Source organism: Orbicella faveolata, unplaced genomic scaffold, assembly GCF_042242905.1.
Source record: "Orbicella faveolata isolate gen_17 unplaced genomic scaffold, um_ofav_v1 contig_12, whole genome shotgun sequence".
In the NCBI taxonomy this organism is placed as follows: Eukaryota; Metazoa; Cnidaria; class Anthozoa; order Scleractinia; family Merulinidae; genus Orbicella; species Orbicella faveolata.
Window position 1 is genome coordinate 25,422,645 of NW_028301539.1, and position 14,646 is coordinate 25,437,290.

At 39.3% G+C, this 14,646-nt stretch overlaps 2 protein-coding genes across 7 annotated transcripts in view; one reads left to right on the plus strand and one right to left on the minus strand.

Annotated features, from left to right (window-relative positions):
* On the plus strand, nt 1-7,893 carry LOC110045996 (ciliogenesis and planar polarity effector 2-like). The gene is made up of 9 exons (XM_089282984.1): nt 1-205; nt 1,247-1,369; nt 1,709-1,773; nt 2,331-2,420; nt 3,151-3,203; nt 3,613-3,640; nt 4,416-4,471; nt 5,447-5,594; nt 5,984-7,893. The coding sequence occupies exons 1-9, from the start codon at nt 94-96 to the stop codon at nt 6,119-6,121; spliced, it is 813 nt and encodes a 270-aa protein (XP_089139110.1). The 5' UTR covers nt 1-93; the 3' UTR covers nt 6,122-7,893.
* Nucleotides 7,177-14,646, minus strand: part of LOC110045961 (uncharacterized) — a 27,932-nt gene continuing 20,462 nt past the window's right edge. For all 6 annotated transcript variants that reach the window (XM_089282978.1, XM_020751619.2, XM_089282979.1 and 3 more), the window contains 3 exons: nt 13,843-13,914; nt 13,004-13,075; nt 7,177-12,824 (listed from right to left, as the gene is read on the minus strand). In XM_089282978.1, coding sequence (XP_089139104.1) covers nt 9,851-12,824; nt 13,004-13,075; nt 13,843-13,914 — 3,118 coding nt within the window. In that variant the 3' untranslated portion in view covers nt 7,177-9,850. The remainder of the gene's footprint in view (nt 12,825-13,003; nt 13,076-13,842; nt 13,915-14,646) is intronic.

The window sequence follows — 14,646 nt, forward strand, 5'->3', positions numbered from 1 at the left end:
TTGTTTGGCATGTGGTAACATTCCAACATGGCCGTCAAAACAGAAACGAGAGAGCTTTCGAAGTGACAGAAGTAGACAATTTTTGCCTTTTCGATGGCGGGTTTCATGCCAAGAGGCTCGATCATCCAGTTCAACTGGCAAGAAACACCGGAAGGACGGGAGTTTTTGGGAGGGATCCTGCATCGAAACAGAAGAAAAACGTTCGGTGAGTCGGTGAGCCATATTTCTGTGGATGCACTACTGCGATAAGTCTTAACTTATATATGTAAGCTTACAAAGATTGGAAGATAACAGGAGAAGCATATGATTTGTTTGAGGTGCATATGAGGAAATCCTAACGTCAGGAATGTTCTTCCGGCTTTGCAAGTGCATCCAGAGACTGAGCGCGCGTACAGTGTATACGTAAAAGTCAAACCTAGTACTAGTGGCAGAAATGCAAGCCTAGGACTGTGCATTGTCGTTTCCAGAGGTCGTGATCGTCTTGGTCAATACTAAAAATAATGACCTATGCCGGATCTGACTTTTTTGAGAACGTGCAGAGTTCTCATTTTAAAGGTCAACCAATAAGATCGCGGACTTTTGATTGGTATTGCCAATAGGATTAGGTTGGTTTTCTTGGTGACGAGGAGAAATATGCCGAGTAAGTCACCTGTTTGTGCAAGTTTTGTCCCTAAATTCCATGTACACATGATAAAATCTTATTTGACCACATGCCAACCAAATGAGTCCACTGTAATTAATATAAGTTGCATATAGCAATCTGTGGGGTTTGGATATTTTTTTCATATCCACGGTGTATGTACAGCACAGGGTGCAATATTTTGAAAGCTTTGAAAGACACAATTACAAATGTTCTGCCACATGGTACTGATTAACAGAAGTGGAAAAAAGACAATTAACTCAGACAAGAGTAATTTGAAGTGCTGGAAATCATCCAAGCAAGTATTTCCCATCAAGTGTTAGTCCAAGAAACAAATTGGGGGGACCTCATAACGTAAAGAAAAATTCTATGAACTATGCAGGATTTACAGCCACAACCTACAGTAATCTAATGCAAAGGTTGTGGGTTTGATTTATTCTCTAAAATGATAAGCTATGCTCATGTGTAAGTGTATTTTGTTTTCATGACTCACTATACACACGTACATGTATGTTACAACTTTTTGAACAGCTGTGAACTTGAACTTTTAGCGACATTATTTTGATCTTGAATTTATTAAGCTATTATTGATTTATTGATTTCCAGGATTACTTGAAGCACCAAGTTTACCACCACAGCTTGCTGTAGAAACTGTATCCTACAAGATTTTTTTAACTGGAAAACCAGCTGTTGGAAAGACTAGCACTGTGGCAAAACTGTTAGGGCAAGGTACAGTGTAATCTTGTACTTGATGAATATGTCTGATTATTATCATTCCTCCCGCAATCAAGGATTTTTAAGTCACAGAAACAATTATATGTGTTCTTGTGACCAGGTAGTTATCGGTAAGATGCTTGATCTAAAAATGTATTCACTGTAGGTCTGGGTTCAAGACTGGCTGGGATCATTTTGCTGTGTTCTTGGCAAGACTTTACTTACAGTGTTCTTCCCCACCCAAGAGTTTCAATGGGTTCACTCTAAAATTATAGTTCAGAAATTAATGCTAAGAGCCTGACTAGACAGAGGTTATGCAGTGTTTCTTACCCATTTGTTATGTTTTGGATGTAGAAATTCCCAGCTTTCATGTGGAAACCCCAGGTATACAAACATCGGTAGTATACTGGCCTGCAAAGGTGAGTTAGTCACAAACTGCATATATAAGCTGCTTACACAGTAAGAAGCATTATTTTATTTTCATTGTTTGTAGCAGAAGTGATTGAGCCAGGGAGAAGGTTCAAAATTCCACTTTCCCAGGAAGAAACTACACCTCATTAAGAGACATTCACAATATTTTACAGTTTATCATACCACAGTACAGGCCGGCTGGCACAGTTCTTAAGACAAACACGATGTGAACTGACATGTGTATACTGTCAAGCCGCATACATGTCAGCAATTCAGTTACAAGTACATGTAGGTTGTGCAATTCAGAACATTCACGAAGAAATCTGATGATAGGATAAAATATTTATTGGCTGATCGAGTTTGGTTGGGCAGACAGCAAAAAATTGGCTGTCAATCAAATACCTTCCTTTCCGTTGTGACCTAACTCAGGCAATAAGCGTGTAATAAATGCATTTTATTCTTCATAATAATTATTATAATTATAATACCTAATTATAAATAAAATTAGTTCTTCCACTCAATCATCCTTATTTTCTGAGATCTGCATTTGCTGTTTTTATTTTAGCTGAAAGAGAATCAGAAAGTTGTGATGTTCAAGTTTCAGTTGTGGGATTGCGGAGAACATGCCATCAGAAAATATGATCATCTGTTACCGGTGAGGAACAGTTTAATCAATACCAGTAAATAATAATTAAAAAATACCATGTATTACGGAGTGATTTATTTTATTTGCAGATTAGTAAGCTAGGTGAAAGAATTATCATTAACACTCTATTCTGTATTAACATTAGACTTATGGCAGAGAGATCCGCTATTGTGAGACAGTTGACAACGGCATGTTACGTAAACAAATAATTTATTATTATTGATTAGTGAATTAAAAAAGCTATGTCGCCATTTACACATCTTGAAAAGTTTAGCCCAGGTTTTTGAAGTTTGTCATTTGTGATCTGTGTTAATCTTTGCCATCCTTAACCATCCTTGTTCCTTTATGGTTTATTATTATCTCTTTAATGTTTTTCTATCTTAGTAAACTACTATCTCTAGGTTTTTTTTTCAATTTAAAGACTGTAATTTTGTGCCTCAACAAAATAACCCAAAATACCATGACTGAGCTGCTTTAGCTATAATATTAATTGGCACTAATATGAAACTTTTTTTAGTATTTCCTAATTCCATTTAATAACTTACTTTGCATTGTTGCAGTACATATCTTTGTTAGATTTACATATGTTTTTTCCCCTCTGCACATTAGCATTGGTGATGATACATATTGTCAGATAATTATAACTACTGTACTAGTCCAATGTGAAACAAAGTGATCAAAACTTGGGTATTAGAGTTACTTGTATGAAATAGTTCTTATTTATTGCTCCTGACCATAGGCTCTGAAAGAAAAAGCTGATGCAGCACTTTTTTTGTTCTCTTTCACTGACAGGTACAGTAATGAGATTTCAACCTACATTGTGTATTACTTAGAACCAGCTAGACTGAGCAACTGAACTATAATAAGCTGTGTCTCCCCCTGTATTTGTGTGTTTGTAAAATTAGTAAACTGAGTCACAGGCATTTGTTAACGCACCCATTGTCAATAAACACACCAATATGAAACCCATTTAAGGCCTGGAAGGGCACATGTAAGTAGTAAGTAAACTTACCTTTGATTTTAATTGCCAACTGAGTAAATTTTTAAAAAAATTACTTTATAACTACAGTACTTTAACATTGAGATTACATACTAGATTTTACAATTATATAATTATTAAAACAAAATTTGGATTATACTTTTTATTCTCATTTTACTTGTTACAAAGTTAGTTCATTTTATTTCAATTGGTTCTCCACAGAGGAAGTTTTGATGACTTACCCAATCAGGTACAGTAAATAACATTTAATATTATTCACTACTATGCAATATACGGAATAGAGTGAAAATTTCTAGTTTTCAGGAATTGTGCTTATGCTAAACAGCATTCAAGAAATGCGATGTCCTGAAGTTGAATGCTAAAAATTAAATGCATTTGTTATGTTAAGCTTGCAGGTGCAATCCACTAGAGAACATTACTATGAGTTTATGTGGGTGGGGTAAAGATTTTTAGCACTTTGTATTGCACAGACCTTGCTTCCCCAGGAGTGGACTCCCATATAAAAAGGGCAGAGGTGCTTGTCTGAAATTTTGAAAAGAACCCCTAAGGGGTATCCTGTTTTGTGAGCATGACCTGAATTTTTTTTCACCCCTAAAAAGTGCAACACATCACTGCTAACTGACACTGACATTTTTGGCTCAGTACCCTTAAATGTATCATGAAAGCTCCTGTTGTGGGATGTTTTGAGGATGAACATCCTAACAGTTACTAAATCCACTTTTTTTAATCCTTCAAAGGTAAGACAAGCTTCCTCGTCCTCTTAACATGGGGAATCCCCCTCCCCCGGGCTTGCTTTTTGTCTGATCTCTGTGAATTGAACTCAAGCCATTGCCTTTCCCAATCCAGTCTTCCCACTCAGTCAATAAGCTCAGAGGTATAACATGGTACAATAATGCATAATTTGATCTCAAGGTCATTATTACAAATCCAGTTGCAAGTTAAAAAAACATATTAACTGAGAATCAAAGAAGGTAGGGCCGTTAGAATCAAATCTTTCTCTTCAGATGAACCGTGTTTTGGATCAAGAGGACAAAATCTTGCAAATAGCTGTGGCCACTAGGTATCCTTTTATGATAAGTAAATGCCAAGTGGATGTTTCTTACTGCCCCCAAGTCTTAGTTTGATAAAACGTGGACTATCAGCAATAGTAACTGAAGCTAGTTGAGTACAATTCAGGGAGTAATCGGGCGAGAAATTTCTTAATCGGACGAGCGGGCAGCACGAGGCGAAGTTGAAATTATGAGCACGATTTCTCCCTGAATTGTACGACACGAGGTCCAGTCAATAAGTACTTTTACTAACAGAGTTCGAGGTTGGTACTGTACACTGTGAGTTACGGATCGAGTTTTTTCTCCTTCGATTTATGGCCCAAGCGCGAAACGCGTGGGCCATAAATCGAAGGGGAAAAAAACGAGGATCCGTAAGAAACAGTACGGACCGAGAAAACGAGGTTAGTAAGACATTTATTATATCTCTACTGTGTGTCTGACGGGTTCGGGAACGATTTCTATTCACGCGGAACTGCTTCAAATTTCTGACGCACCTCGAAAGCAAAACGAGTCAATTTGAAATCGTTGTTAAGTCGTGAGCACGTTTAAATACACAATTTAAAGTAATGGAGAGTTTAAAACGTTTACTTGCTGTAAAAGTTAAAATACGTGGTGATGAATCATGAAACAGATTCAGATTTTAGCGGGCCGTACAGTAGAGTACAGCCCGCTAAATTGACAAATCACGGCGCGCGTAGTACAGTGACTGAGAGATATGCAATTAATCAAATCAATCACAAATTTCGAAATCAAAAGAGTCTTTTGTCGTGGGAATGACGGAGGTATTGAATTAAAGCTATCCAATTACAACAAGTCGTAATTGGACACCTGTAATTTGACACCCACGTCACTGCCCTGGTGAACGCTCCGCCATGAACTTGTAACGTGTGACTGGACTAGGCAAGGTGAACGTATTGTCAAGGACGTATTGTCCTTATTTTTTTTTTTTTTTTTTTTTGCTTGACTGTGACCTTAACTTGAAACAGACTTGATCAAATCTTGAACAGCGATTTCACGGAGCAAGAAATACGAGAATTTGAAGAACAGTGGCAAGTTCCTGTTCTAAGAATTGCCAATGTCACCGGAAAACGACTAGCTGATGGTCGAAGTTTGGACGGTCGAGCAGGGGTAATTGTAAGTGTGAATATTACAAGTAGCCACTGTCTGTGCTGTTGTCAAACTAGTCTGAAGGTCAAATTAAAAACGAATGACTCGCGGACTAGGCCGGGTTCGAAAACCGGTTAACGCTTACCGAGATTAAAAGGTAACCAAAGTATTAATTTTCTGATACAAAAATGTTTTTCACTGCTTATGTTTTTGTGTAGTTTGAGATTATTCAAACTCAAAACTGAAGGACCAACAATATACACGGAAAACCTCCCCGAAACGTTATAAAACTAAAATCAGAATTCTTGTTAATCCTAGGTTAGATTAATCGGGCTTTGAACAACCCGCCTAAACCATGAGCAAACCATGTTAATCAATGTAATTGACTCGCTCATTAAAAGAGATTCCTTTCATAGGAAGTCGCGCACTTTCTCAACTCTTTGGCCGAGCTGCTATGGCAACGAGATCAGGTGACCGTATCTTCGGGTGCACGACGAGTCTCTCGACATTCTACTGGATCACGGTCCTCTGCGGAGTTCAAGATTTATATTTGACTTGTGATACCCAGAACTGCTTCGTTTGTAACACTACACTACGGGGTAGATGGTGACACAAGCTTTGTTTCGAGTGCAAGTTATTATAGAGAACAGAATTGGTGCTTTGAGGTTCAAAACGCTGAGTAAACGGACTACAGCTGTTTTTCGTCGACCATGTCACTGCGATGTAGTTGTGTTGCTTCATGACCGCATGTGGAACTAGCGAGGGACCCGGCGGATGGTCTTTTCGTTTTTCACGATATATACCACGTTGAAAATATGCGACGGTCGCCAAGAGCGAAAAAATACGTAAATCTACGGCAAGCGCGGGAAAATACAGATTGGTGGCAAGTGGGCGAGTGGTTTTGATTTTCCATCGTATTTGCTGCCGCCGAGTTTAACAAAAGAACCTACTGAATGGCTTACTCAGTACACAAGAAAAGCTACAACCTAGCAACCCTCGAACTTTGATTCAGGGTCACCTTCCTTGACTTTTACAATGGCATTGGTATAGCATAAGACTCGTTGGACATATGATGAGGAAAACGTGTCGATACGAAATCATGTAGTCATCCCGGCCACGGTATGGAACTCGCGCGCCGGTGCGACAAAAACACCCCCTAAATCTTCTGGTAGTATCAGCCTTCAAAATGGAGATAGTATGACTACACTCGTCTGCAGTTTGTCCGTCAGCTAACACTGACAAATGTATTTACGTACCACTTTCAGAGTAAATTTAGCAGGCAATTTCTGTGGCCAGTTTGTGTAGCAATGATTGTCGTAAAACTTGGAGATACTAAACTTGAGGCCTAGTTTGATGAAATGAGGAAAAATATCTATCGCCGGATTTCAAAATTACGGGAATGTTTTTGTTTAAGTATTTCAAAATATACTGACGTCTCCAACGGTTTTACTCCCACGACAAAATAAATACACCTTGGTTAAAATCCAAACACTCGTCATGTACGATGCCAAACATCAAAGAAGTCGTTTAAATTTTTCTTACAGAAAAGTGCGACTCAAAACTGTAACCAACGCGCAATTAAGCAAAAACAAAACCCATACGATGGATATAAATGTTCAGTAAAAGTTTTTATTTTAAACTTCATTATATAAATAAGTCTCTAGTTAGTTCCAGTTTATATATTACACAACAGTTTGTCTGAAAATTGTCGCTTTTAAATATATACAACACACTCTTTTTTTAATAACTTAAGCCATTAGTTTACAAAATATTTCGAACTACAAACAGCCGCTTTGGGTTGCGTCAGTGATATCTCTAGCTGGGCATAACTGTAACGAGTGAATAGAAAAGCAGACAAAGAATAAGCGAGGTAATTGCTGTAAATTTAGCTGAAGGACCATTGTCCTCGTTTTTGATTTCGCCGTCCATTCTTAACGTTAGCCTGCAGCCATTCTCTTTAATATTGCGCACACCTTAAAAGCACCCTAAGGTGCCATGTCGGGGTAACTTTAGCCGTATGTTTTGATACATTAAATAACCTTTGTGTGGAAGTAAACCTCTCGATAATAGTCTACTCTGGTAGAAAAACATAAAGAGGTACTCATAAAATTTGGCACGCATGAAGAAAGATAAACTTGAAACATCAAGACTACGTTTCTCGAAATGATTACTCGTTGCGTTACTCTTTGAATTCTATGTAAGTTATCTTTAAATAAATACGAAATGGAAAACTGTAACAAAGCTGTGTTTAACCCTTAACCTCTCACTTTTGTATTGTTCTAACTGTTTAAGTGTTCCACGTCAAATAAAAGAAATTGAGTTGCTATTTTTTTTTCAAAATGGCATTTTTGACCGTCATTGCGAGGAGGTTGAGTGTTAAAGAGGCCTCTTTGCAAGTTAAATTCAGTCGTGCTAAGAGAGTGCCGTTTTCGGCAAATTCGCGTAAAAGTAGTCGAAGAGTTACGATTCTCAAGAACAATCGCGAACCTAATAAAATTGTCACGTGATAAAAGCACACGGTACGTCAACCTCGTCCCCAGGGCGAGTCTGGATTGCGGCTGCAAAGATGACTTGTTAGAGCAGTTTTCAGTCGAGTGTCGAAAGTAATCAAGCAATTACTTTAGTTTTGGTTTTGGTTTGACACTGGCTGATTGGGAAGTAATTGGCCTGGTTTGGTTTTACATCACTCAACTGAAAACCGCTCTAATACGACTGAATTAACATGTAAATAAATAGATTTTAAGGAAAACGACCACTTTTTTAAGTTTAAAAGACATGTTTCGACAGAACTTCTGTCATCTTCAGTTGAATGAACGATTACAAAGCAAGTTGAATAATAAGTAGGCAAAAATGCTAATTAAGACAAATAGTAACAACAGAACGGTGTAATTGCTGATTGAGGCAAGGTAACTACCTTGCCTCAATCAGCAATTACACCATGTAAATCTAAAATTATCCTTTTAATTTACACCTTTTCACGTTCTGTTGTTACTATTTGTCTTAATTAGCATTTTTGCCTACTTATTATTCAACTTGCTTTGTAATCATTCATTCAACTGAAGATGACAGAAGTTCTGTCGAAACATGTCTTTTAAACTTAAAAAAGTGGTCGTTTTCCTTAAAATCTTTACATGTCTGCTGCTATCTAGACCTTTTGTAAATAAATAGAATGAGGATCATGTGGAAAACTCAACATACCTAATATTATGTAGCATGTACCATTTGACAAATGCAGAGCGATTCTCATGAATCAACCGCAAATTTCTCTTAGAGAAACAACCTTTTTAAATACTTTTTGACACGAAAAATACGTACGTCAAACTATTTTAAAATACTACTTAACTCTTAAGTAATTTTTGCTTCTATAGATGACTTCAAGGAGCACTGCCACTTAGGATTTTCTTGAAACTAAAAACTTTGTAAATGTGCCTGAATAAGAAAACTTTACGGGTACTAATTGAAATAAAGGTAAAGGGGCACCGACCAAACTTGGAAACACGAGCTGCCATGTCTTGACGTTAGGCAATTGTATGGCTATTGTTACTCGAGATCACTTCCAAATGGCTTCCTATTTCTTGCCATTCACGCCACTACAAAATGAAAGAATTATTGTTGGGTCGCCTGTGATCGAGCTAAGTTTCCTCAGCTTCTCAAAATAATTGTACCGAATGACAGAGCACCTTCCTTTATCATAATCATATGAAGCCCGGCGAACATCAAAGGAGCAAACAAAGATGCCAAGATTTATGTTAGACGGTCCACGACCGTGCACAATCTTTTGTTTTGCGCTCATACAATGATGCATGAGTTACGTAACCAAACCTGGTTAGTTCCTCGATCAGTAGTAAACAAACTATTGTGTTTTGTGTACGGTTAAGACCGAAAAACCAAACGAAAACATACAAGTAAGAACTTTGTCGAGTTTCATAACCATTCCCCTCTATTAACTATGTCATAATCTATTATCTATTATCTATTGTGTGCTCTTTTTTCCCAATAACGGTTCATTAGAGCGGTCTTCAATTGAGTGCCGTAAAGCCAAAACCAAAGTTATCACTTAAGCCAGTCACCAAGGACAATCTAGTGAGCCAATCAAAACTTTAAGCAGATACATGAAGCTGGCGCGAAGCGCAGGAAAACGCATGCGGGCAAGTCACGATTGGGTGTGGTTTAGCGTTTCATTGGTTGAAATGTGGTGCGAGCTCTTTAAACCAATCGCTAAGCATAGTAACGCAACACCAATACGAATGTGAATTACTTTCGACACTCAAGTGAAAACCGCTCTATACGTATTCTGGTTCTGGTTCCGATTTCTGTCGTGAAGAGGTAGTGTTTTTACCGCCGTCTGCTGTGGAGTCCTGCGAAATAACACTCAGCCTCATTTGCACACCAGTCGGATCCCACTCGAGGCTGTATCGATTAGCTGGGTCAAGTCTGACTTGAACGCATTCCACATGGTCAGCGGAGTCTGCCTTTCTCTCGGGCCCGGGACTCGGTTGAGGTGTTGGGGGTAGGTCGGGAATTGGTTGAGGGGGTGGGGGTGGCGGCGGAGGCATGACTTCTTCATCGCCGTATTCATAAGCGCAGGAAGGGTCCCATTCTAAGCTTGATTTCGATACGCGTGAAACAGTAGAAGCGGTGCTAATACGATTCTTCTGCTTTAGTCCAGTCGGTAAGTCGGTGAGTTTATCACCCTCCTCAAGCTTTGCGAGGCGTTTGCTTGGAGATTGGGGTGACGTACATCTGGTTTCAGAAGTGGGTGACGCTGGGTCGCTTTCCAAACTTATCGCCGGATTCTCATAAATTCTGACCCTTTCTGGCGTCTTCAGTGCCGTCTCTGGCAGACTGTGTCTTGCTTTCTTTTTATCTTTATCGTTAATTTTAATTTTAGATTTCGGAGCAACTGGTTTGATGACTAAAAAAGTCGCCAGTCTCTCCCAGTCCGTCGCTTTATTAGCAGACTTAGGAGAGCTGGGTCCGTCTTTTTCTGTTTGCTCCGCACACATTGCGGCCCTCGACGAAGTTGGTGACGTAACGCCCTCGTGAATTTCTAAACCGTCCGACCCGGCGCGAAATACCAAGACGCCGTTACGTTTGTCTTTGGAGCGTTCCTTGGCCTTTTTGTTCCGAAGACGCACAGGCGAAAGCGGTCTTAGAGGATTCCTGCTGTCGAGGTTGCCGTTCAAATCTTCGGCTTCTTTTCCTTCTGAGAGCGATTTAGTCCTTTTGTAAGGGGGTCGCTCTTCGGCTTTGGATTCGTTCGTCGGAACTCCATCGAGAGTCTTCGGCCTCTTTTTAAGTTTCGGTGAAAGAACCCGAACAATGATATCACGGACGGGGCTCATTCTCCGATCTCGTTTCGTGTTTTGATTTTCATCTTTGCTAATTTCGCCTTTTATTTCCTCGGCATCGCACTGATCTAATAAAGTGCCTGTTCCTCCCTTCGATAGCCTGTGTCGCTTTGCGTCTTTCTCTACAGAGTTGGGCCTTCTTTTAGGGTGTTGTAGACTGCCAGGGTTTGAAGGAGATTTACTCGGCGTAATTGAGGAAATTTCACTAGAAATTGTCGAATTTCCGTCATTGATTTTCAAAAGCGCATTCGGGGAGCTTGGAGACACGCTTGGGCACTCACTGCTCAACCATGTGACATTAGTGTCAGATGAAATCGTACCGCACTCGCTGACGCCTTCTTCGTGTACTCGGACGCCTCTAGAAGTGCTCGGTGACGATGGAGCTGAATGTAAGAAAACAATGGCTTCTCCGTGTCGAGAGTTAGTGGGAGATTTATTTGTGATTATAACGGCGCCCTCGGCTTTAGAAAGTTCTGATCCTCTTCTTTGTTGCTGCACTCCATGTTTTAGCTCAGTGACTGGTAAAACTCTCATACAAGTGTCTTGTCCTTGTGGACTAGTCACTTTCACAGCCGACAATGACTCCAGTGATTTCTTGGTAGGCAAAGGGCCCATTTCTAAATCCTTGTCAGCTTCTTTCCTTTTATCAGTCGATAAGATGTCCTCTTTCTGTTCTTCTTTCCTACAGGACAAAGCGCTGTAGAGATTCTCCAAATGGTCGTTATCAAAAGCGTATAAGAATGTGTGTAAGCAAGCATTTAAAGATAACGAGATTGCCATGGTCTGCATCGCATCTGTTTCAGGTATTATTCGCGGCACGGTGAAAAGCAACAACATGTACGGAATTGCCCACGTAAAGAACGTAGATAAAACTAGAAGAAACATGCGAACGGTGTTTCTGTAGTCCACAGTCACTGCAACTACGCGATCTTTGAGTTTAGTTCGACATATCATGAACGCGTGTAAACATATGAGTACTACACAGACGGCCACGAGTGATAAATTTATTCCTCTGTCAATGTCTGTGAAGGATTGGCCACTAGCGAACGTGGAACAAAGATAGCCCCAGTTTCCCGCTTTAGTCCACAATACAACTGTGGCAATAGTTGCGAATATCCAACTCTCGAATACGTAACCCACTGCTCTGCACGTGTCAATATAACGCGGTGATTTCACTATAACAACCAAAAACCTCTCCACTGTGACGAGAACAAGCGACAGCACAACCACCATGAGCCCGATGTACTTGATGATGAACAGCGGTACACACAATTTGGCTTCCCATAGTTCTTGATGGCACTCGGACGAGTCCCCGTATGTAACAGTGTCTGAAACAGTTACTATGACAATGTGTGTGCCGATTAAAATGTTTCCCAACAGTAAATTCATGACGAAAATGCACAGAGGAGCTCGGCGAACTACACTGTTGCATAGTAAAGTTAATAAGACGAGGAGATTTGAAGCAACGGCGAGAAGCCCGAACGTCCACAAGGCAAGCTTGACGCCCGTGTTGTCTCCGATCATTCCTGGCCAACACGTATTATTGGCAAACGATTTCGAAGCCACACAAATTACTTTCACCTTCTTTTGCTTGTTTTCGCAGCTTGCAAGCACGCAAGAATGTTTCGGATAAGGCGACAGCTTGACTACATCTTCTTTCATGTCCATAGCCTCGCTACAGACGGGATAATCGCTCTCCAAACACTGCTCTCTGGGTTTTTTGCTGAAGTCGCAATGGACATTTTCCTGTTGTCTGTCAATTGACACATTGACAGTGTGTGATCTGTTGAGAAGTCCTTCAGGAAGATTTTTCAGATTATTTCCATCCAAGCCGATTATCCGTAGAGAGGGGAGACTGTCGAAAACGTCTTCATCTAATTTTAGTTGCCCATTGTTTTTCAGATTCCTGCGAGGAAAAATAAAAAAATAAAACTGACAGTTTGAAAAGACAAAGGTTTATGATCGCTTTTGGAAATCAAGCATTTACTCTTGTACTTGCACAGAATGTAGACCAAAAATGAGAATGATAAAATTGTGATCGTGTTAAAATTATAATAAACAACTTAAGTATCTATAAATACATACAATTCTCGTAGGTTTCGAAGTCCACGGAAGGATTGCCTCGTAAGAAATCTGATAGAGTTGTTTGCAAGAGATCTGCAATGCACAAAACAAACGCATTACGTTAATTCAACACTTTTATCGGGAATTCCCTAAGCTTATAATTGCAGCAAATTTTCCCTTCGATAAGAAAATATTGTTTATGTTACGATAACACTATTTTTGACCAAGCTTCACTTAACTGAAGCCACATTAGTTTGAAAATGCACGCTAACTTTCTAATAGGTTCTTAATAACATTTCTTGAGAACTGTTTTTGAAAATCAATCCAGAATAATTGGGTTTCTAATGATATTATAGGCAAATTTTCAAAGGTTCTGAGAACCTCTCGAAATCGTGCTAAAACAAATTACACTCAAACATTTCGCTGGTAAAGGTTGGCCTGATTTGATGATGATGGAGAAAGCTAAACGCAAAACAACAACAAAACTTTATTTCACCCCAGAGTTGAAAGAGAAGAGCAATTTACAGAGTCTAGTTGAATCTCACGCGCGCTCCCATTGGTTAACCCGCTCTCCCACTTACCATAGATTACTTTGACTTCTTCTTGACTTACAACTTTACACTAAACTCCAGCTATATAACAAAACAGTGGATCACTGGTCCCTTGGGAAACAGTTTTATTTTCCCTCGAATCTCGATGTTTCCCGAGACTTCGTCTCTGACTAACAAATTGTTTTCCACGGGTGATTAAGTGTATAGTGTTATCATATCAAAGCAAAAATGATAAGGGTACTGGCTACTCGAAATAACGTAAGAGTTTAAAACGCCAGGCAGTCGAAATGCAAACATTTTAATACTCACAAGTATCGAAGAGAAGTGAAGTTCTCAAACGTTCCTGGCGGAATTTGGCGTATGTCGTGAGACGATAAATCACTACAAGAAGAACAAAACAAGCTGTTAAATTAGGACACTGCAATCAAATAGAGAGCATGTTTACAATACTGGAAAATGACCAATTATCGAAACACTTTGATCTCAAATTTGTAACGAGCGTAGAATTGAGTGAAACTTGATATTCATAAGATCGTTAAGTTGGCAAACTCTCAAGTATTTCTTCAAGTAGTATATTTTTTCTAGTTGTTTCATTTCTTTCGCCAGATCCACAAATACCACTTTCAACATTGATAGTTCATTTCAATACCATGCCAGCCTAACTCCACTTAAGTTAAAACAGACAGCAAGGAGCATTTAAACAAGACATTCGTGGAATATCTTGGCGAAACAACTTGTTAAATAGTGTCTAGCCGGTTCATCGAAAAAGAGACTTTTAAAACACGAATGACCCAATTCGAAATATAGTTTATCGGTTTACTGAGGGACTGTGTTTGTGTAAGTTTGTTTGAATACAAATCAGTGTTTTCTTCCGAGTTTCTGAGCGGTGCAAGTTTTCACGAAGTTCCAACGATCAGGAACGAAGTAAAAATGTACAGTCTTATACAAATATTATTGCACTGTCGGATAAGCTCAGTTTCGTAAAGACATAAGGTAAACTGGCTCATTAATCAAGCCTTTGATCTCCTTTTGTTTATTTATTTGGCAGAGTTCAGTAATCTTGAACGAGAACAACATTAAACAGGTCACACTCAAAGTCATCAAAATCTTCTA

What these genes read in the sequence shown, in the direction of transcription:
- LOC110045996 (XM_089282984.1), top strand. Translation starts at nt 94, where the DNA reads ATGGCGGGTTTCATGCCAAGAGGCTCGATCATCCAGTTCAACTGGCAA. An exon ending in TTGTTCTCTTTCACTGACAG is followed by an intron (nt 3,204 to 3,612) that starts GTACAGTAATGA and finishes GGTTCTCCACAG; the next exon opens with AGGAAGTTTTGATGACTTAC. An exon ending in ACGGTCGAGCAGGGGTAATT is followed by an intron (nt 5,595 to 5,983) that starts GTAAGTGTGAAT and finishes TTCCTTTCATAG; the next exon opens with GAAGTCGCGCACTTTCTCAA.